Source organism: Rana temporaria, chromosome 1, assembly GCF_905171775.1.
Source record: "Rana temporaria chromosome 1, aRanTem1.1, whole genome shotgun sequence".
Taxonomy (NCBI): domain Eukaryota; kingdom Metazoa; phylum Chordata; class Amphibia; order Anura; family Ranidae; genus Rana; species Rana temporaria.
The window spans coordinates 630,278,703-630,301,273 of NC_053489.1; the positions used below are offsets into that span (position 1 = coordinate 630,278,703).

The 22,571-nt window shown below is 43.3% G+C and overlaps 1 protein-coding gene across 1 annotated transcript in view; it reads right to left on the reverse strand.

The window, feature by feature from the left end:
• TBC1D14 (TBC1 domain family member 14) overlaps nt 1-22,571 on the reverse strand; it is a 174,592-nt gene that overhangs the window by 139,502 nt on the left and 12,519 nt on the right. The window contains exon 3 of the mRNA XM_040335387.1: nt 11,115-11,820. Within this exon, the coding sequence (XP_040191321.1) occupies nt 11,115-11,820 (706 nt within the window). The remainder of the gene's footprint in view (nt 1-11,114; nt 11,821-22,571) is intronic.

Genomic DNA, 22,571 nt, shown 5'->3' on the forward strand with positions numbered 1-22,571 from the left:
CTGTAGCTGCACCCATCATTCAGATATCACCACACAAAGCCGAGGAGCGTCCTTGGTCGTCAAGAGGTTAATAATGCATGTAAAAAAAAAATAAAAAAAAATAAACACACACACTGTGTGCACACACACACACACACACACAGGTTTTTGTTTGTAGCTCTAGAATAGGCTCGAGGAATATACATTTCACACACTCAATGGTTCCAGACCAACTATTAGGGGTGTGCATCTTCATTCGGTTATCCTGTCCACGATTCAATTCGATTCTGCGATGCATCACGATTACTGCGCGTGGTTTGTATCCAAAAATCCAAGCAGTCAGAAGAACTCCATTTTTTATTTTCCATTTGCTCTCAGTGCATTATCCCATTTGGGGAGGAACATTCTCATAACCACCCCAAAAGGAGGGTAACCAGTTATTCACTTTCAGTTCATTATAGAGAACAAAAAAAAAAAGAAAAAAAAAGGGGGGGGGGTATTATTTACATCTAGAGGAAAAGCAGAAAGGCTTCTTTGCAGTAACAGCTGTGAAAATGTGCAACAGACAGACTTTTTCACAAACCAGTTCTGGGCTGCTTTACAGGGATAAGAGATGGTTTCATCTGTACAGAGCCCTGTGTTGATTGTCAACACAGGGCACTGAGCTGTGATAGGACACAACCGATCAGCAGGTCCTGGCCATGAATCATTGGCCGAGACTTGTTGACAGACTCCTGCTGTGTGCATCCTAAACCTGGAAGGGGGCAGAGATGTATAGGTATGCCAGTGGGGGACCAGAGAAGAGGATGATTGGGGCTGCTCTGTACAAAACCATCGAACAGAGCAGGTAATTATGACAGGTCTGAAGATGGCTTAAAATTGTAGCTCTGGCAGGTTTAGGATTCACAAAGGCTTCACTGTTACTTTAGAAACCTCTTAGACCAGGTCACTTTAAAGATTGCACTTCTCCTGATCCTGGGGCTTCGGATACCCAATTATCATTCCTAGGATTGCGAAAGACTTCGCCTGTCTCAGTCCGACGCTCACTTTTTCTCTTTTCCTTGATAGATATACAATCTCTGGGATCCTTTTGCTTATACTTTCTTTGATTATTATGACATGCTGAAGCACTTCTTCACCCCAAAGATGTATGGGGTCGCTACCCTATGCTGGGTTCTTTAGGGCAATTGTCACCTTGCGGTTACCCTTTAAAAGCAAAGGGCTATGTACTTTTGGTTATAAAGGGTTACAAGGGTTTTGGCTGTTACAAAGACAAGGACGTGGATCTGTGTGTGTAAACACACAGATCCACGTCCTGTCAGGGAGAGGGGAGACCGATCTGTGTTCCTTGTACATAGGGACACAGATCGGTCACCTCCCCCAGTCAGCCCCCTCCACACAGTTAGAATCACTCCCAGGGTACACATTTAACGCCTTCCCCGCCCTAGTGTTAACCCCTTCCCTGCCAGTCACATTTATACAGTAATCAGTGTATATGTATAGCACCGATCGCTGTATTAATGTGAATGGTCCCAAAAATGTCTGATGTTGCCGCCATGTCGCAGTCACAAAAAAAAAAAAAAAGGAAGGCCAGGTTCACACCTATGCGAATTGAGTGCGGCTTAAACCGCATCCAATACGCAGAACATTTCTAAATACATTGTTTTCAATGAGGCTGGTTCACATATGTGCGATGCATTCGCACTGCGCATTGAAGTAAAACCGTGTGCGTCTTTTAGGCAGTGCGGCTCAGGTGCGAATTCAAGCCCATTATCTATGGGTACGCAGCCGATTCGCAGATGTGTTCAGTTCTCTTCAGGAATTTCTCTCATTCAGCTCAATACACTTCTCCCCCACTCTCCTCTCACCCACAACTTCTCCCAGGTCTCCAAATTTGCATGTTGCTAATCTGCTGAACACTTCTCTTATCTCTCTGCAGAGATAAGAGAGCTGAAATTCGCACCGCACTAGTGTGATTCCGGCCTCAGAATTCTGTCCCCTATTTTGTAGGCGCTATAACTTTTGCGCAAACCAATCACTATACGTTTATTGCAATATTTATTTATTTTTTACCAAAAATATGTAGAAGAATACGTATCTGCCTAAACTGAGAAATAATATATATATATATATATATATATATATATATATATATATAAAAAGGGTATTTATTATAACAAAAAGTAAAAAATATTGAATTTTTTTTCAAAATTGGCGCTCTTTTTTTGTTTTTAGCGCAAAAAATAAGATCAAATACCACCAAAAGAAAGCTCTATTTGTGGGGAAAAAAGGACGTCAATTTTGTTTGGGAGCCACGTCGCAGGACCACGCAATTGTCAGTTAAAGCGACGCAATGCCGAAAGCTGAAATTTCGACTGGGCAGGAAGGGGGTTAATGTGCCCAGTAAGCAAGTGGTTAAAGTTCATGTAAAGGCAGGTGTCCCAATACTTTTGGTAATATAGTGTATGTTGTAACATTTTGGTCTGTCATGCGTTTGTACGTTTAGAATTCTGATGTGTGGAAAGCGCTGCATTTCTTGCTTTGAACACACACACAGTAAATGGCACTTATCCTTTCAGCTTCTCAGAACAGAAGAAATCAGCCAGGTAAAAGTATGGACAAAGCAGCGCAGAATAAGTTGGGGCTAAAGCGAATGCGTTTCATATCAACCAATCATATTTCATCTCTTTTTTTTTTTTACGTCAGTTAACATGCCCACTCTGCAGTGTGACAGTTGTGGGTTCATGCAGCTATATACACCGACATCGGCTCAACTTCCTGCCTGGAAACAGCGCAGTACATGTATTATGAAGATAGAAGAGAAGGAAGATGACAATGCGAGAAACAAACCCTTCATGACTCAGCCAGACAGACACTTCTTGTTCCTGTTACTTGGTCAGCAGACGTACACAGGAGGAGTATATACTGTATACAGACACAGGAGGCGTATATACTGTATACAGACACAGGAGGGGATCAAAGCAAAGACGCAAAGTCCACCATGCAGATCAATATGCTGCACAAAGCTAGAACATTCCTTATTTATAGCAATATAAAAAAATAAAAAAAAAATAAAAAACACAAACACACACAAAGTTGAAAATGAAAGGATTGTTGTAGCAAATAACCTTTAAGTTCTAGCTTGAAGAATTCAGCCTTATGGGTGTCAGAAAGCCAAGGCTGGTTACAACCAAGGCCATTTTTTTTTTAATTTTTTTTTTTTTTAAATCCTATCCAAATCGAGATTTGTCAAAAAGCAGGAATATAAAAATTGGATTTCACAAGAGGTCCCCACCATTGTTGCAACAGTATTGTTGCGATCCACCTACCTGATTGAGGGCCAGTTCACACCATAGAAAAAGCAGTCCGGATGCGTTCCAGATGCATGTTTTTGATGCATTACAATGCATCAAGTCCCCCCTCTTTTCTAAACCTTAAAAGTTGGCCCCCTGCCAATTTGTTGTTTTCTCTTTATTTTTATTTTTTCAGCAGCTACAAATACTGCAGCTGCTGACTTTTAAAATAAGGACACTTACCTGTCCTAGGCACCCGCAATGTCTGCACCCGAAGCCGATCTATCGCTCTGGTGCCGTCGCTGCCATCTTCGGTAAGGTAATCAGGAAGTGAAGCCTTGCAGCTTCACTCTTCCTGGTTCCCTACTGCGCATGCGCGACTCATGCTGCGCTATTCCACTGGCCCCTGTGAGTCTCCCAGAAGATAGCAGGGGGGGGGGTGGGGGGCTGGGGCGGAGAAGGCGCCGAAGTGGCATAGGCCTGAAAGTGGGAGCAAAATACCTGTATTACATGGGCATCTGGAATTGCAAGCCCTGATGTGAATGAACTATGCCACTGAAAATCATATACTCAATGTATATGTAAAGCACTGCGCAAGTTGATGGCACTATACAGGTAATAATAAAAAAAACACACACACACACACACACACACACACTTTCCATGCGTTTTTTGCAGGAAAAAAAAAAAAAAAACCTGCACTGTGGAGTGAACTGGCCCTGACTGATTTGCATCTCGGCACACAACAGACATCAAGATCCAGCCATGTATAGAAAGAAGGAACCGCCGCTCCAGATGATGTACCTCAGTGGTGAAAAAATAGCCCAAAATCCAGTGGGTGCAGGCAATGCACAGAGCATAAATGGGAGGAAAGAAATTTTGCACAGCCGCACTCCAATAAAAGGTAAAAAAAGGTGGTGCCTTTTATTCTGGTAAAAAAATACTACAAAAGCAAAAAAAACAGCAAACAGTGGGGTAATAGAGCCAACTAGTTTCACATTGATAACCAATGCTTAGTCATAGCATGAATGTCCCCTCCCTGGCCTGGTGCCACAGTGGGCTCTGGAGCAGCGGAGGGGCAGGTATGATCACTCAGCTGCGAGTAAATCAGGAGCGGACTGATCAGCGATTATGTGATGTCAGCTCTCAGTCTTGGGGCCAACATGGGACAGCTGTAGTGTCGCATAAATGCTGCAGCATTGGAAGTATGCATTTTTTTTGTAGCTCCACATTTCTACTTTAGGGCCAGTTCACACCAGAACGCAGTGCAGAAAAGTGAGCGTTTTTCCTGCATCAAGTTGCAATCTGCTGTGGACACCAATGCATTATCATCAAAACGCAGTGCGTTTGCAACCTCAGATCGCATGGGACTGCAGTACCATGCAATTTGCTGCGGTGCGTTTTTTGAAATGTAGTGCATGCACTACTTTTGGTGCGTTCTAGTGCAATCAAATGAATGGGCAGCAAAAGTGCACTGCAGGGAAACGTGCAGGAAACGCATCGGAACGTGGACCTCCTGTGAGGATTCTGGTGTGAACCGGCTCTTAAAAATGATCACGAAAAAAAAAAGAAAAAAAAGATCAATTTGGTTGAGCAGCCCGAGGCAAGTTTTTCCATATCAATTAAAAGCATTGACAATTGCCTAAACTGCCCACTTGGTGCAGTCAATATCTAAAATGGGATATTTCATCAACACAAAATTAAACCTGTCAGCTTGTAAACACACCAAACACCCCCCCCCCCACACACACACACACAGCAAGGTGTTGCGCTCCAATGGAGGTTCTTATTCACCAGATCATCAGCTTACCAAGCCAGCATTCAAACAGCTAATAAAGGGGACTTGTATTTTGATAACCCTCCAGGGGCCACAGCACACAGGTGTATCCAAGAAGACCCATCATCCTGCCTGGTTGCCACAGTGACAAGAATGCGCCACGAGACACCGGTATCCCTGTGATTACAGCCTGCATGGTAGTAGTGTGATCTGCTGAGCTTTCCAATGCAGTCCACCGAGACACCCATTGTGTGTATTAGAACTTTTATTCACTGCAGGTTGTAGATAAATACATGCCTACCGCTGCATCCTAGAATACCCCTTGTGATAACAACCAATGTACAAGGTCCTATCCACGGATTGTTGCCAGCTGCCGCTGGTCTATTCAGGTAACCGGATGTTGAGCGCCGGCCACCTGAATAACGGAAGCTGGTTGGTGTGCGGAAGTGCCCATCAGAGCCAGCGGCTCTGATAGGCTTTCCAATTAAAGCCCTCGTCTCCCAGATGTCTTATCCTCGGGACGTACGGGGGGTGCGTTCCTTGGATAAGACTGACGGCCGTCTCAGCCAATCAGGTTCGCCGATTCTGGTTATCGGTAACCTGATTGGCTGAAGCGTCACCAAGGCGGGAGAAGACACCGAGGGACGTGGAAGGATTAAGGCAAGTGCATTTTACAGGGCACAGCAGCGACAATGGGCACAGTGGCGACAATTGAGGGACACAGTGGCTGCGTTTGATGGCATGGCACAGTGAGGCTGCAATTTTTTTTTACGTTTGCGCCCCCCCAAAAAATTTTGAGCACCAGCCGCCACTGGCAGAAACATTTTGACATTTGTCAGATGCTAGAATGATTTGAGTTCTTAATCATCCCACCCACCATTGATATTGGCTAGCGGCCGAAAAAGGGTTAATACCGCCCGCAGTTCACCTCTGCAGAGGCGCATTGCCTGCGGTATTACTGCGGTTTCCCATTGCTTTCAACTGCTGTAGCGGTGCGCTAGCAGGACCGCTCCAAAAGTCCTGCTAGCAGCATCTTTGGAGCAGTGAAGGAGCTGTGTGTTTACCGCTCCTCCACCGCTCCAAAGATGCTGCTAGCAGGACTTTTGGAGCTGTCCTGCTAGCGCACCGCTCCAGTGTGAAAGCCCTCGGGCCATCACATTGAGACTGCAGGGCAGTAGTTTTTCAGGCGGTATTAATGCGCTATTTTTAGCGCTAAAAAACTCCTCTGTGTGAAAAGGGCCAGCACAGTCGGGCCACTTGACTCTTTCCTCCATTAAAATGTTGGTCACAGACCTGCCCCTCCCAGGAGGTGGCAACCCCATATTGATGAGGTCATCAGTCTTCAATCAGCAGATCCCAGTGTTGGATTATGTAATGCAGAAGAGACTGGCTGGCTTATAGCACCATCACCCTTTCTCCTAATACAAGTCTATCAGTCTTTTACATTAATGTATTCTGTGTAAACTATTCTACAGCATCATTGGGACCATTTTAACCTGATTCTACCCATGCCTAACATAATCCAACGCTCTACTGCTAACATACAAGAGTTAAGAGCAAAAAGATTAGAAGCAGAGCTGGATGGAGCTTTGAGCCTTCACCTTTTAGGACCCATTCACACCAGCCTAGCCCGCTGCAGTGCGATACCGCACCTTGGGTCACACCGGTTATTCAACATACCACAAATCATGCATGCAGGATTTTCAGCAGTGCAGGTAAGCATGTGGCCCTGCAATATAAGGGCCACTTGAGACGGTGCACTAGGGTGCCATTCCGAACAAGCAGCACCACATCAATGTGCAACACAATGGTGTGACCCGAGAGAAACACCCAGCATTATGTGAAACTCAGTTTCACAAGTTTTACTTCATAATGGTTGAGTAACGGTGACAAATAGCGACAATACTTTCTATAATCACCAGATCCTGGTCACTGCAAAAATTGGGGCAAATATTCACTATATTGTAATATTTACTGAATTATACATTTGTGAGCACTGGACTGATCAAATAAAAATAGTGGCTGTTCCACGGAATATCTGGGTTTATGTAAAAATCAATATAACATTTCCCCCTTTTTTTTTTTTTTTTTTTAATGCTGGGTTCGCACTGGTGCAATGTTAAACATCATGGGGCAGATCCACATACAATTGCATGTGAGATACGCTACGCCGCTGCAACTTACTTTTTTTATCTTTGAATCCACAAAGAATTTGCGCCGTAAGTTACGTCGGCGTAGTGTATCTCTCGCGGCATAACGGCGCGTAATTCAAATCGGCGAGTAGGGGGCGTGTTTCATTTAAATGAAGCGCGTCCCCGCGCCGAACTGCGCCGTTCCTAAATTTCCCGCCGTGTATTGCGCTAAATGACATCGCAAGGACGTCATTGTTTTGACGTGGACGTAAATTATGTCCAGCCGCATTCACGGACGACTTACGCAAACAAAATATTTTCAAATTCGACGCGGGAACGACGGCCATACTTAACATTGCGTACGCCACCAAATAGCAGCTTTAACTATACGCCAAAAAAAGCCAAACGGAAACGACGCAAAAGAATGCGACGGCCGCTCGTTGATCGGAAATGGCTAATTTGCATACTCGACGCGAAATACGACGGGAACGCCACCCAGCGGACGCCGAAGAATTGCATCTAAGATCCAAAGACTACGCCTGTCGGATCTAACCCAGATGCCGCCGGATCTTGTTTTGAGGATTCAAAACAAAGATACGACGTGGGAAATTTGAAAGTACGCCGGCGTATCACTAGATACGCCGGAGTACTCTCTTTGTGGATCTGCCCCCAAATGCGATTCTCACTGCACTGCAGATTTCCTGACAGTTTCCTGACAGTCATACTGATCAAATCAAGTCACAGATTTTTGGGCAAGTAAGTGGCTTCCTGGCTGGCAGGATGCAGTGGCTACAGCTACTGGCAGTAATCACATGTAAACAATCCAATAGGTTGGTTGTACCCAAGAGCCTGCCCATACATGGATCGAATCTCAGCCAGTCCCTGCTGAACTGGCCAAATTTCAACTTGCCAACTGCATATATACTGGGCGGCTCAGCTGGACAAACCAACGTACCTGTACATCAGTCTGTGCATGTGGTACTGCGGGAGCTTGCCACCCATGATCGCGGTGAAGAGAGACAGAACAGAGATCTGTAGACAAAGTGGATAGGGGAGAGGAAAGCTGTACCTAGTGATCAGGAACAGCGATCTTCCTTTACTCCCAGTCAGGCTGGCCCCTTGACAGTTAGAAACACCTCCCTAGTGTCATTTAGACAGTTACAGGGCATTTTTATAGCACCGATCACCAAAAAGTGTGACTTGGGGTCCCTAAAACTGTCCCCCATTTTGTAGACGCTATAACTTTTGCGCAAACCAATCAATATAGCCGTGGATATTTCTTTGGTTTACTCAATGCCGATACCCTATGCACTTCTGGTACGGGTCAGTTTAAACGGGTGTGGGTGACTGCTTCATACCGTCTTCATCTCAGATTTCACAATGTGGATTTTGTTATGAACTTTTTGGCATCTTCAAACCATTGAATTTAATTTATGAACTTTTTTCACTACCATTTGTTTTAGCGCTACACCTTTACCCCATATGTCAAAAACATACCTGCTCTGTGCGGTGGCTTTGCACAGAGAAGCCTGGATCCTCTTCTTTTCGGGTCCCCCACCCACTGGTTCTCCTGGCCCCTCCCTCCTGCCGAGCAGCTCTCTTTCCATTCCATTTCATGTCAGAATGGCACAAGCACGTACCTGTACGTGTCTCTTTAAGGCCCAGTCGTGGGGTCCGAAGCTCCGTGACCTGATCGCCGCGGTGTCCCGCGATCGGTCACCAGAGCTGAAGAACGGGGAGAGGTGTGTGTAAACAATACTTCCCCGTTCTTCATTGTGGCAATGTCAGTGATCGTCTGTTCCCCAATATAGGGAAAGACTTATCACCGACGTCACATGTCCAGCCCCACCCCCCTACAGTTAGAAACACATATGAGGTCACACTTAACCCCTTCAGCACGCCCTAGTGGTTAACTCCTTAACTGCAATTGTCATTTTCACAGTAATCAGTGCATTTTTATAGCACTTTGCACTCTATGAAAATGACAATGGTCCCAAAAATGTGTCAAAATTGCCCGATGTGTCCGCCATAATGTCGCAGTCACGAAAAAAATCAAAAAAAAAAAAAAAAAAAAAAATCGCCGCCATTAGTAGAAAAATAAAAATGCATCTCCTATTTTGTAAACACTATAAATTTTGCGCAAACCAATCGATAAACGCTTATTGCGATTTTTTTTTACCAAATATAGGTAGAAAAATACGTATCGGCCTATACTGAGAAAAAAAACGTTTATTTTTTTTTATATATATATATTTTTTGGGGATATTAATTATAGCAAAAAGTAAAAAAAAAAAATTAAATTTTTTTCAAAATTGTCGCTCTATTTTTGTTTATAGCTCAAAAAATAAAAACCGCAGAGGTGATCAAATACCACCAAAAGAAATCTCTATTTGTGGGGAAAAAAGCACGCCAATTTTGTTTGGGAGCCACGTCGCACGACCGCGCAATTGTCAGTTAACCACTTAAGGACCGGACCAATATGCTGCTACATGACCCAAGGGGTTTTTACAATTCGGCACTGCGTCGCTTTAACAGACAATTGCGCGGTCATGCGACGTGGCTCCCAAACAAAATTGGCGTTCTTTTTTCCCCCACAAATAGAGCTTTCTTTTGGTGGTATTTGATCACCTCTGCGGTTTTATTTTTTGCGCTATAAACAAAAATAGAGCGTCAATTTTGAAAAAAAATTCAATATTTTTTACTTTTTGCTATAATAAATATCCCCCAAAAACATATATAAAAAAAAATATGTTTTCCCTCAGTTTAGGCCGATACGTATTCTACCTATTTTTGGTAAAAAAAAAAAAAAAAAAAAAAAAAAAAAAAAAAAAAAAAATCGCAATAAGCATTTATCGGTTGGTTTGCGCAAAATTTATAGCGTTTACAAAATAGGGGATAGTTTTATTGCATTTTTATTCATTTTTTTTTTTTTTACTACTAATGGCAGCGATCAGCGATTTTTTTCGTGACTGCGACATTATGGCGGACACTTCGGACAATTTTGACACATTTTTGGGACCATTGTCATTTTCACAGCAAAAAATGCATTTAAATTGCATTCTTTATTGTGAAAATGACAGTTGCAGTTTGGGAGTTAACCACAGGGGGCGCTGTAGGATTTAGTGTTCACCTAGTGTGTGTTTACAACTGTAGGGGGGTGTGGCTGTAGGAATGACGTCATCGATCGAGTCTCCCTATATAAGGGATCACTCGATCGATGCAGCGCCATAGTGAAGCACGGGGAAGCCGTGTTTACATACGGCTCTCCCCGTTCTTCAGCTATAAACAAATAGCCGCGCCGTCGTCCCGGATCGCTCCCCGAGGGAACCTGACCGCCGCATGTAGCGGGCGGGGTTCCGATCGGACCCCCAACCCACGTCTAGGCAGGCACGTACAGGTACGTTGATGTGCCTGTACTTGCCATTCTGCCGACGTACATCTACATGCGGCGGTCGGGAAGTGGTTAAAGCGACGCAGGGCCGAATTCGCAAAAAGGGGCAAGGTCCTTAACCTGCATAATGGTCCGGGTCTTAAATGGTTAAAAACGTAAGTACCAAATAAAAGAAAAAAAAAAGTATGTTTTAATTTATTTATTGGTGTATAACACTCACTTTTATACCCTGAAAATAGAGCGTAAACTGTGCCTGCGCGTTATACGCAGGGGGCTGTGGAGCGTTTTTTTCCTGAAACTTCCCTCTTAAAGTTAGGGTGCGTGTTATACGCCGATAAATGCGGTAGTTTTAAAATTTTATTTTATGAAAACATGCAAACTGTAAACCCCAAAAGGATGTCACAAACACCTAAATCTTCAAGATAAGTTTATGGCGAGATTCTCCGAGGGATACAAAGTCACCCGACTCCTCCTATGACTGCAATGTTACTTTTGAGAGAACAAAACTTTTTTTTTTTATTATTTAAAAAGAGAGAACTTACCGGTTAAAGAAGTTACTAAGTATTTTTATCTTGCTGTCAGGTTCTGCCTCCTGTGCGAATCCCTTGGGATCAGTGGCGTCTTTTGTAGAGCTCAGGGTCACATCTGAAAAATGGGTTTCATCATTCTCCAAGTTGACGATTGCGCTCGAGTGGCTTGTCACCAAGTAGTCCACAATGTCCTCATTGCTCACAGATAATGTGGTGGAAAAGTCAGTGCTGAGGCTGGAGACGCTACAGTCAGAGATGTCATCGCTCCTGTTAAGAGAGGTCGGGCTGTAGAGTTTTGCCGTGTCATATCCCGATCTGGGAAAGGTAGAGGATTTCCAGATAACATGGTCACTTTCAGAGTTCCTTAGAGATGGAGTACCGCCGCCGCCACCAGGAATGCTCTTAGAGCTCTGAAAGACCCGGTCCTCTCCAGCAGCACCATTTAGACAGTTCGATCTGATCCCACAATGGACAGTCTCCGGGTTGCCGATCTCAAGCGTTGGAATACCAGAGTCCAAAGACGTCACACTGTTGCTCTCAATGGCTGAGGTAAACTGACCGCTGCTGAAATCCGTGAAGGGAAACGGCTGAGAATTCTTGCGGCTCGATTTGCCAAGACTATGAATATCACCCTCAGCACCGATGTCGTGGACCTCAACAAAACCCAAGTTCCTGATGTTTTCTGGTAACTCTTTATTCATGTTAGACCATGAGGTGACTAGGAACAATCAGAATAAGGCTGGTTAGCATTTGTAAAACACAAATTTACTTGAAGCTGAAAAGCCAGGCAAAAAAATTAAATTATAATATTAAAAAAAAAAAAAAAAAAATTATATATATATTATATACACACACACACACACACACACACACACACACACACACACGCACACACACTGTGCAAATTAACTTTTAATTCATCGATTAATCTTTAATTTTTTTTGATCGATTAAAATTTTTATTGGTACTCACCTCTCCGCCGGCTTCTGGGCCTTCAGGGAGTTCCATCGGAGATCCAGTAACGTCCCGGACACCGGCGGGGCTTGCCGTGTCCATCTGAAGGGCTCCTTTGCTTCATATCTGCATGCCGGCGGGACCTCACTATCTGCCACACTCAAGGGCTGTTACACTTCCTCTATCACTTCCCTCTATCAACCTGGGATTCTACAGCCATCCACTGGGAGTTGTGATAGTTCCCTTCACGGAACATCTACATGCCGACGGACTGATGTTAACCTCTCCTCATCTGGATTTAGCAGTGGTATCGTTGTACACATTTTTATACCAGTATCATACTTAGTCATGTTAAATAATTTGAGAGGTTGAACAACGTCCCGTGTACACGAAGCCTTACTGCACAGAACTGGAATAAAAAAATAAATAAAAAAGTTGGATAGAAAATTAAGACTTCTGGGTCGCTTATGAAAAGGCTAGTTCTCTGGCCATCATAAGAATCCTTTACTTCACACGTACGACCACTGAGCTTCCACTCTGCATGAATTTCATTGCACTCAAGAACTTAGAAAATGTAAAAGAACGAGGATTAGTAGGACAGACGGCATACTCCGGAGACAAAAACTGAATTTCAAAAACCTGATTTAGCTCAAACACCGAAAAAAAAAAAAAAACACAACACACACACACACACACACACACGTGAGCCCGTTTCAGCAACATTTTTCCTGTGTGTACTACGCTTAAGGGGCACATACCAGGTCAAATTTGGGTACATACATAATACTATAATAAAAAAAAAAAAAATTTATTTTAGCGGCTCTTTGAGCAACATAAACACCCATTTCCCCTGCTGAAAATACCAATTGCCTGGCTGCAATTTTAAAATATGTCCCAGACCATTTTTTAAAAGGGAGAGATTTACAGAGACTGCCATTAACCATTTAACAACCAACGTTTTTAAAAAGTTTTTTAAAACGCCCCTGTCCCCAGTAGCTCGCGCGCAGAAGCGAACATGAATGCAAGTCCCGCCCACATATGTAAACGCCGTTCAAACCCCACAGGTGAGGTATCGTCGCGTGCGTTAGAGCGTGTGCAACAATTATAGCACAAGACCCCCTCGGTAACTCGAAAATAGTAACCTGTAAAAAAAATTAAAGCGTCGCCTATGGAGATTTTTAAGTACCGAAGTTTGGCGCTATTTTAAAGTGTGACATGTTAGGTATTGGGCTAACTTTACTGTTTGGTTATTTTTTAATTCATGAAACCGTTTTTTTCCCCCAAAAAAGGCGTTTGAAAAATGATTGTGCAAATACTGTGCGAGAAAAAAAAGTTGCAATGACCACCATTTTATTTCCTAGGGTGTCTGCTAAAATTTATATATATATATATATATATATATATATATATATATATATATATATATATATATATATATATATATATATATATATATATATATATATATATATATATATATATATATATATAAATAAAAATAATATGTGTTGGGGGTTCTGATTAATTTTCTAGCAAAAAAAAAATTGTGATTTTTTTCATGGAGAGAAGTGCCAAAATGGGCCCGGTGGTCAAGTGGTTAAAGAAACTCTTTGAGAATGTTTGTTCTCTGGCTGTCATTCTGAGGTGTCGCCTTTAATGCCGTCTTAGTAGCTGACCTGTAACAAAATATAGGGACAAGGCATTCTGACACTCCTCTGGCAATAACTTACAGCATGCTTGTTCCATAACCAGCTAAACCATCGCTTGAAAAGTCCCTTTAAAGTGGCGCTAAAGGCTGAATGTTGTCATCATGCATTCTTATCCTCAATACTTACCCAATCCCACACTGGGCATGGGAGCCTCAGCTCTCCCAGATCTCTCCCTCCTCATTGGCTCAGATGTAGCAGCCGTAGCCATTGGCTCCCGCTGCTTTTAATCATGGCCAGTAAGGAGGAAACGGGGGGGCAGGGCTGAGCTGTACTACGGGTCTCAGACACACAGAGGTGGCTTGGGAACGAGCATGCATGAGTGCCGCCCCCAGAACAAGCAGCTTGCTCTGGGGGTACTTGGCAGGGGAAGGGCACTTGAGGAGCAAGAGGTGCTGGCAGGGGACACGAGAAGAGGCGGATTGGGGCTTCTCTGCGCAAAACCATTGCACAGAGCAGATAACTATAACAACAATGTTTACGGAACAATAGAAAAAAGGTATAACCAGGGATTAAAACCATAGCTTTATTGAAGGTCCAAAAAAAAAAAAAAAAGGGGGAGGAAAAACATTACATAAAAGAGTGCTCAGTAGACGTGCTTCACACAGTACTCTCTCATATATATATATATATATATATATATATATATATATATATATATATATATATATATATATATATATATATATATAAAAAAAACTCACACACACCACAAAAAAAAAAAAAATCTCAAGGTTTAAGCCTAGTACACAGGGGCGGCCAAATGTCGGGTGGCATTGGTCGGTTCAATAGAAACCTGCCGACATTCACCCCGTGTATATGGCAGCCGGGCCGAAAGAAGCTGTTCGGGTGGCTGCTGTCGAAGGGTCATGACCGAAAAAATATCTGCCGACCTGCTCTCCGATCAGCACTCTCAGCCCATGGCAGAGAGCGTGTTATGGGGGATCTCCTCACCTGTCAGAACACAACAGCAGAGGAGATCGGTGTACCAACATTGGATTGTTAGTACAGCAGCTCCGACCCGAGCAGTTTGTTTTTGTTTTTTCGTTCAACCCAGCAGGCTGAAGGAAAAAAAAAAAAAAGGCTTAAAAGGAGTTGTAAAGGTTTATTTTCTAAATGGGTTCCTTTAAGCTAGTGCATTGTTGGTTCACTAACTTTTTCCTTCGATTTCCCTTTAAATGTTTTTTTCCCCCCCTTTGTCTGAATTTCTCACTTCCTGTTCCTCCTCAGTAAGCTGTTCTGGCTGACTAACCCCCAGCCAGAATGGTTCGGATGCTGGGGACAAGATAACCGAGGAGGAACAAGAAGTGAGAAATTCAGACAAAGAAAAAAAAAAAAAAAAAAATTTAGAAGGGAAAGCGAAGGAAAAAGGTAAGTGACCCAACAATGCACTAGCTTAACTATTAGCCGACCAGCCACCGTCATTATACGGCGGCAGGTCGGCTCTCCTGGGCGAGAGCCCGTAGCTATACGTCCGCTTTTCGAGCGGCCACTCGGGGCGCGTGCGCGCCGCCGGAGGCGCGCGCCCCCCGCTCGCCCCCGACTCCCGTTTGTGTGCCCGGCGGGCTCGATCGCCGCCGGGCACCCGCGATTGCTCGGTACAGAGCGGGGACCGGGAGTGTCCGCCATAATGTCGCAGTACCGAAAAAAAAAAAAAAAAAAAAAAAAAAAAAAAAAATCGCTGATCGCCGCCATTACTAGTAAAAAAAATAGATTAATAAAAATGCCATAAAAATACCCCCTATTTTGTAAATGCTATAACTTTTGCGCAAACCAATCAATAAACGCTTATTGCGATTTTTTTTTACGAAAAAATATGTAGAAGAAGAATACGTCTCGGCCTAAACTGAGGAAAAAAATGTTTTTATATATTTTTGGGGGAGATTTATTACAGCAAAAAGTAAAAAAATATTCATTTTTTTCAAAATTGTCACTATTTTTGTTTATAGCGCAAAAAATAAAAACCGCAGAGGTGATCAAATACCACCAAAAGAAATCTCCTATTTGTGGGGAAAAAAGGACGCCAATTTTGTTTGGTAGCCACGTCGCACGACCGCGCAATTGTCAGTTAAAGCAGCGCAGTCCCGAATCGCAAAAAGTGCTCTGGTCTTTGGGCAGCAATATGGTCCGGGGGTTAAGTGGTTAAAAGGAAGCTATTTAGAAAAAAAAAAAAAAAAAAAAAAAAAAAAAAAAACACACGACAACCTTTACAACCCCTTTAAGTGTCAATTTTTATTGTGGCTTGTGAAGAACTTTAGTGTAAAAAAGACTGGCAGATTTAACAGAAGCCATTGCAATCCCTATACAATCACTCATCTCCTCTTCTTGCAATTGCAGAGCAGCCAGTAAAGTCCTTCGAGCAAAGCCATTCTATAAATAAAGAATACATTTCCTTTTAATGCAGTTACAGTGTTTGTCTTTAGCTCTTCTTCCAGTCCGACTCGCAGCGTTGCAAACAAACATCACAGGGAGAGAAATGTCAAAATGTAGGCTCCAACGTGAAGGGCTGGAAGGAAGCTGAGCTTTCACGGTCAGAGCCAGAAGTGCCTGGAGCACGGGCTCCGCTCTCATCTGACTCCACCGCATCACTCAAACAACACAGATCTGACATGTTCATACACGTAGAGCAACGCAGGTGTTCCACCCTTCACACACCGCATCAGCTCGATGATGGTCAAAGTTCCTATTCCCAACCCTGGATATTCCCTGTATGCATGTATACCTGTCCAACATGACACCAGCAAATGCATTGTTCTAGAAAAAGGATGCCAGAATGAATAAAACATTGCCTGGAAAGGAAGTTACAAGTAAACCGTCGGGGAACATCAGGTGGATGGAAGAAAAAAAAAAAAAAAGAAAAAAAAAAGTTACAATTTCTTTAGCAGCGCACCAGCTGTGTTTGAAACTTTAGCCACTTGTGTCCGAGTTTTTCCTCCCTATAGCCCCCCTTAAAAGCAGAACTAAACTTATGTACCCTCACTAACATCTTCATCATCTCAATTGGCTGGGCCGGAATAGATGCAAAGCCTGTGCGAATGCAAGTCTGGCACCGAGGTGTTCCAAAGATTGGCAACAGGCAGGCAAGTTTGTTTTATGGCAGAAGAAACATCAGAAAAATAAAATTGTGGGCAGGCTTTTTATTGTTTAGTTCATGTAGAACTATAGGCAATTTTTTTCCCTTCATTTTGTATAGTGCAAGGGAGGGTTATACCCCTGTTGATTTATTTTTTACTATCTGTTCCCCACTGGGGAGATTTGACTTCAATTCCTGTCTCCTAGCCAAAAACAGGAAGTGCCAATTAGGGGGGGGGGGGGGGGGGATCCCTTGGGCCATCAGACTTAGTGTCCCTATTGGAAGATTCCCCCCCCCCCCTCTTTATTACTTTTCTAGGGATAACCCAAAAGTTGTGGTCTTCTTCGGTTGGAGTGGGACTTCCTGTCCCTGCAATCTCCTGGGACACGCAACAGGTGGAGCGCAGCACGACTTCGGCATTAGCGGCGTGTGCCCAGCTGTTTAGCCCAACGCTGTCACGGCCGGGTGCCCAGAATGTGAATGGAGGTGCCGAGGAGAGGAGCGACGCTCCATGCGGCCGCATCGCTGGAACAGGTAAGTGTCTGTTTAACCCCCCTGGCGGTATTCCCGAGTCTGACTCGGGGTTACCGATTATAGCCAAAAAATCTCACCCCGAGTCAAACTCGGGCTCGCCTCGCTGCAGCCACAGACAAAGTTACTTACCTTGTCCCTGGATCCAGCGATGCCACCGCACTGTGTGAGCGAGCGGGACCTCGCTCGATTCACACAGTGCCTCTGTGTGCCGCCGATCTCCGTTCCCTGCGACGTTACGACGCACGGGGGCGGAGAACGGAGCCAAATTCAAAAAGGTAAACAAACACCTTATATACAGTATACTGTAATCTTATAGATTACAGTACTGTATGTAAAAAAAATACACCCCCCTTGTCCCTAGTGGTCTGCCCAGTGCCCTACATGTACTTTTATATAATAAAAACTGTTCTGCCTGCAAACTGTAGATTGTCCATAGCAACCAAAAGTGTCCCTTTATGTCAAAAACGGTTTTAGAGCAGCTAGAAAACAGCGATAATAAATTATAATCACTTGCAGAATTGTGCGATAGCGATTTGTGGGGAAATTCGTCATATAAAAATAAAAGTAATGACAGCGACAATTCTGCAACTGAGCAAATTTCAGTGATTTTGAGTTGATTACATTATTGAATATTTTTTATTATAATTATATTATTATTTGTTATAATTATATAATTTATAATTTTGTTTAAAAAAAAAAAAAAAAAAAAAATATCATACCCGGGATGCCTACTAGACTCTTGTTTGGTCAGGTTTAAGTTAGTTATTCCTAAGAATTACAGACCTACAGTATAAAACGCCAAATTTTCTTGCAAATAATGGTACCGCTTTTAGCACCTTTTTTCTGAAATAATCATACCGCCAGGGAGGTTAATAAAAGTCAGCAGCTACACTTTTTGTAGCTGCTGACTTTTAATACACAGTAAAAGACTGGAACGCCGCTTTAAAAAAAGGAGTAACTCAACTTTTGTTGAAAAATTATTATATATATATATATATATATATATATATTCCTCTCTGAATGATCGGTTTATTACAAGGATTGTAACAAACATTGTTGCAGATTCCTACCTTTTATCATTTTGAAGAAATCCCTGTGTTTGTCTGTATCCATGTGGGAAAGTGAGTCTCGATCGGACTTCCAACTGACTTTTCTGTGGATTTTGCTCCGAAGGGCCTTGTCCGTGAACTTGGTATGCACACACACGGTAGAACTTTTTCAGCCAACAAACACGAACGTAGTGACATAATAGATGTACTACGTGTTTTTTCTGCTCTTTGCCGCCACCCTTTGGGCAACTTCTGCTATTATTGTTTGAGTTTTAGCATCGATTCTGAGCATGCGTGTTTGTACTTTGGACTTTAGTACACACTATCGGATTAGCCTAAGTAGGACATTTGTTGCCGGAGAGGTTTGTCTGTTCACACAGAGAACATTTGTCCAATGAAAAAGCGAAAGTTTGTCCGATGGAACACACACACACGGTCAGATTGTCTGCAAAACCTCAGTCGGAGGTTTGTTGTCAAAAAGTCAGATCGTGTGTACGGGCCTTAATGGGAGTGGTTTCCCAATTGTCAACCAGCTGCTGCACCAATAAGGAAAGCTGCTGGGCCTGTATCCCTTTAGTTGCGATTTCCTATTGGAAATCTCTCACCAAAAATGACATTTTAGTTGCAGTGGATGGATGCCTGAAATCTGACTTGTATCTTAGTGCAGACTTCTACGAAAATTGGTGAGCCAATCACAAAAGCAGGAAATGTTTCTGGGGGGCGTTCTGTACACACTCTGTATACAGAATTCCTCCGGGTAGCCATATTGCAATGCATTTTCAGAGCAGCAGATTGAAAAGGTCATTTTTATTAACATTCAGTTACATATGACTTGTGTCGCAGTTGTATACGCTATATTATTTTCTTAATTTGCTATTTTTTCTTCCCACGAAAGTGGAAGAGAGAGAGAGAGAGAGAGAGAGAGAGAGAGAGAGAGAGAGAGAGAGAGAGAGAGAGAGAGAGAGAGAGAGAGAGAGAGAGAGAGAGAGAGAGAGAGAGAGAGAGAGAGAGAGAGAGAGAGAGAGAGAGAGAGAGAGAGAGAGAGAGAGAGAGAGAGAGAGAGAGAGAGAGAGAGAGAGAGAGAGAGAGAGAGAGAGAGAGAGAGAGAGAGAGACGGCCACAGAGATCTGTGAACCAGCTCCATTGAGAGTCTGTCACAATCTTATGTCATGCGACTTGAATTGGATGCAGAGAAAAAAAACAGCATCCGATTCGAACCATTGTGGACCCAGCCTAAAGGCCCGTACACACGATCGGATTTTCTGACAACAAATGTGTGATAGTAGTGTTTTGTTGGAAAATCTGACCGTCTGAATGTCCCATCGGACAATTGTTGTCAGATTTTCCAACAAATGTTTAATAGCATGCTTTAAAACTGTCCGACAACAAATGCGTGTTGTCGGATTATCCGATCGTGCAGCACACAAGTCCGTCGGAATAAAATCCAATAAAATCCAAAGTACAAAGACGCATGCTCAAAACCAACGCCAACCATAGCACAAACAGAAGTTGCCCAAAGGGTGGCCCTAAAGAGGTGAAAACATGTAGTATTGTGTATGTTGGCTGAAAAAGTTCTGCCGTCTGTATGCAGAACAAGTGCACTGCCAACGCCCTTCGCACAAAATTCCACGGATTTGTCTGATGGAAATCTGATCGTGTGTACGAGGCTTTAATGTGACATAGTAAAAAACTTAAAGCAATATTTATTTTTAATTTACATTTTTATGTAAACTGCTTTTCCATGCTACACTTGAAAGAACAAGGAAAAGATGGGGAAACGTGAATGCGAGGTCTGCCAATGTGACTGCCCCGCCGCCTGGCGACAACATTGAAAGAAATTGCATGCAAATTCCCCACCTTTTCTCTCAGGTTCCAGTTTCTTCCTGCCGCTGACATCACTGGGCCTCACAGAGGGATCTTTGTAAAGCTCAGGAATCGAATTCTCACAAAAGGATGCTGTACATTGTACAGAGGAGCTTCTTCTCATGGGATTTGGGATCATCAGCTTCAAAAAAAGGCCTAATGACATCTCCTTGCCTAATCAAGCTCTCCGGAGCCTATGACTAAGGCAAGTATTCTTTCCCCTATAATGCAGCGTTTTTACAGTAAGGGGTGAGTGGGGCAACTACATAAGTACACTGGCCATTTAAGAGCAAGGGTCAAGTCAGGTTTGAAAAAAAAAAAAAAAAAAAAAAAACTAAATTTAGAACTATAGAGTCAATACGGACACCCTTGAATTCTGAACACATGTGTAGTAGAACAGAAGGAAATGTAACTTCTGCAATGTATAACCTGTACACCCTGAATACATCTCAATAAACTTGATTTTTTTCTGGTTAAAAAAAAAAAATTTTTAGAACTATAGTGACATTTTTCACAGGCTTGTGAAAAAAAAAAATGTATGTATGTATGTATGTATGTATGTATGTATGTATGTATGTATGTATATATATATATATATATATATATATATATATATATATATATATATATATATATACACATATACACACACACACACACACACACACACACACACACGTTTCAGCTTCTTCCAATAACAGAAATATTGGTTCTGAGTGGAAGGATCGTTAAAAGAATTCCAGGTATGGTCGGTCACTCAGCAGTGAATGGGCATTGAGAAGAGAGCGACATCACCACCCCACCTCTCCTAGCAAGAGAATAATTTGCATTCACTCAACGCAAAGCACCCTCTGAATGGCACCTTTGCTGAGCGGTCGACCTCCTATGTTCAGAAGGCATGCCAGGCCAGCCACTCAGCACAGGACCCAAAAGCAAGTGGAGATCACTGGAGTAGTGGCGTCTACTTCAGCGACTTCCAGATTCCAGGGGCATCAGCCAGGTAGGATATAGTTGGATTAATAAACGACAGTATGTAAAAATATACCATACACGCAACTTTTAAAAAGCAGAACGTCGCTGCATCTGAGCACCACAAACCAAAAACACCAATTCAATTCATTTTTCTGTACAAAACAAATGCTCCCATCCATCCTCGTCTTCTTGCCTTGTATTGTTGAGAAATCACAGGGAAAAAAAAAAAACCCCATAGCAATTCTTACCATCTTGTGCAAGGGCTGATTCATGTAGCAAAGGGGTCTCAAACTGGCGGCCCTCCAGCTGTTGCTAAACAACAAGTCCCATGAGGCTTTGCAGGGCTGACAGTTACAAGCATGACTCCCACAGGTAGAGGCATGATGGGACTTGTAGTTTCGCAACAGCTGGAGGGCCACCAGTTTGAGACCCCTGATTGCAACATTTTCTTCCTGGAAGCCATCTGCACTTAGCGCTGGCATGCAGGCAGGAAGGTGTGCTTAGCTGATAAAGCCCCGCCTTCCCTCCTAAAGACTCCCGGGATGTATGAAATCATTTGCCTAGGTCAGAAACCAGGAAGCGATTGAAGAAAAGTACAAAAACAAAAAAGGAAAGAAAGTAAATTATATTGTAGTTTCTTGTTAAACCTACGGTATCTATTTGTTAAACCTATCTATTTGTTAAGGCTAGAAGCATAAGGATTAAAAATAGTCAATGTTGACTGAGAGACTGAAGTTCCTCTTTAACCTGTTTAAAGCAGAGTTCCACCCAAAAATGGAACTTCCGGGAGGGGGGGTGCAGATACCCATTAGCACCCACTTCCAGGGAGAGACTCTGAGGAAAACTGCAGGTAGTTCGTCACTTCCTGGTTCCCTCACCGCTGATGGCGGTGGGGGCAGCAGAGTGATGAGCGGTTGCTCGTCTTCTGCTGCCGACGTCGCTGGACTCCAGGACAAGTAAGTGTCCATTTATTAAAAGTCAGCAGCTGCAGTATTTGTAGCTGCTGACTGACTTAATATTTTTTTTACAGCGGAGCTCCGCTTTAAGCGACGGTGACCCCGACATGCCACATTGGGGGGGGGGGGGGTAGAGGGGAGCAGATGCCCTCTTTTAGAGGCATTCAGCTCCCACTTTCTCCCGGGGCTCTGCAGAGCCAGAAGAAAGCTCACCCCCTCCAATCTTCTGGTATATGTCACAGGTCCCGCCGGAAGATTTCCCAGCCATTCACAGCGCAGCTTGTGCAGCGCGTGCCCGGCTGTGAAGCCAAAGCTGTAGGAATGCTGGCATTGCGGAGAGAGGGGGGGGGGGAGGAGCGGGG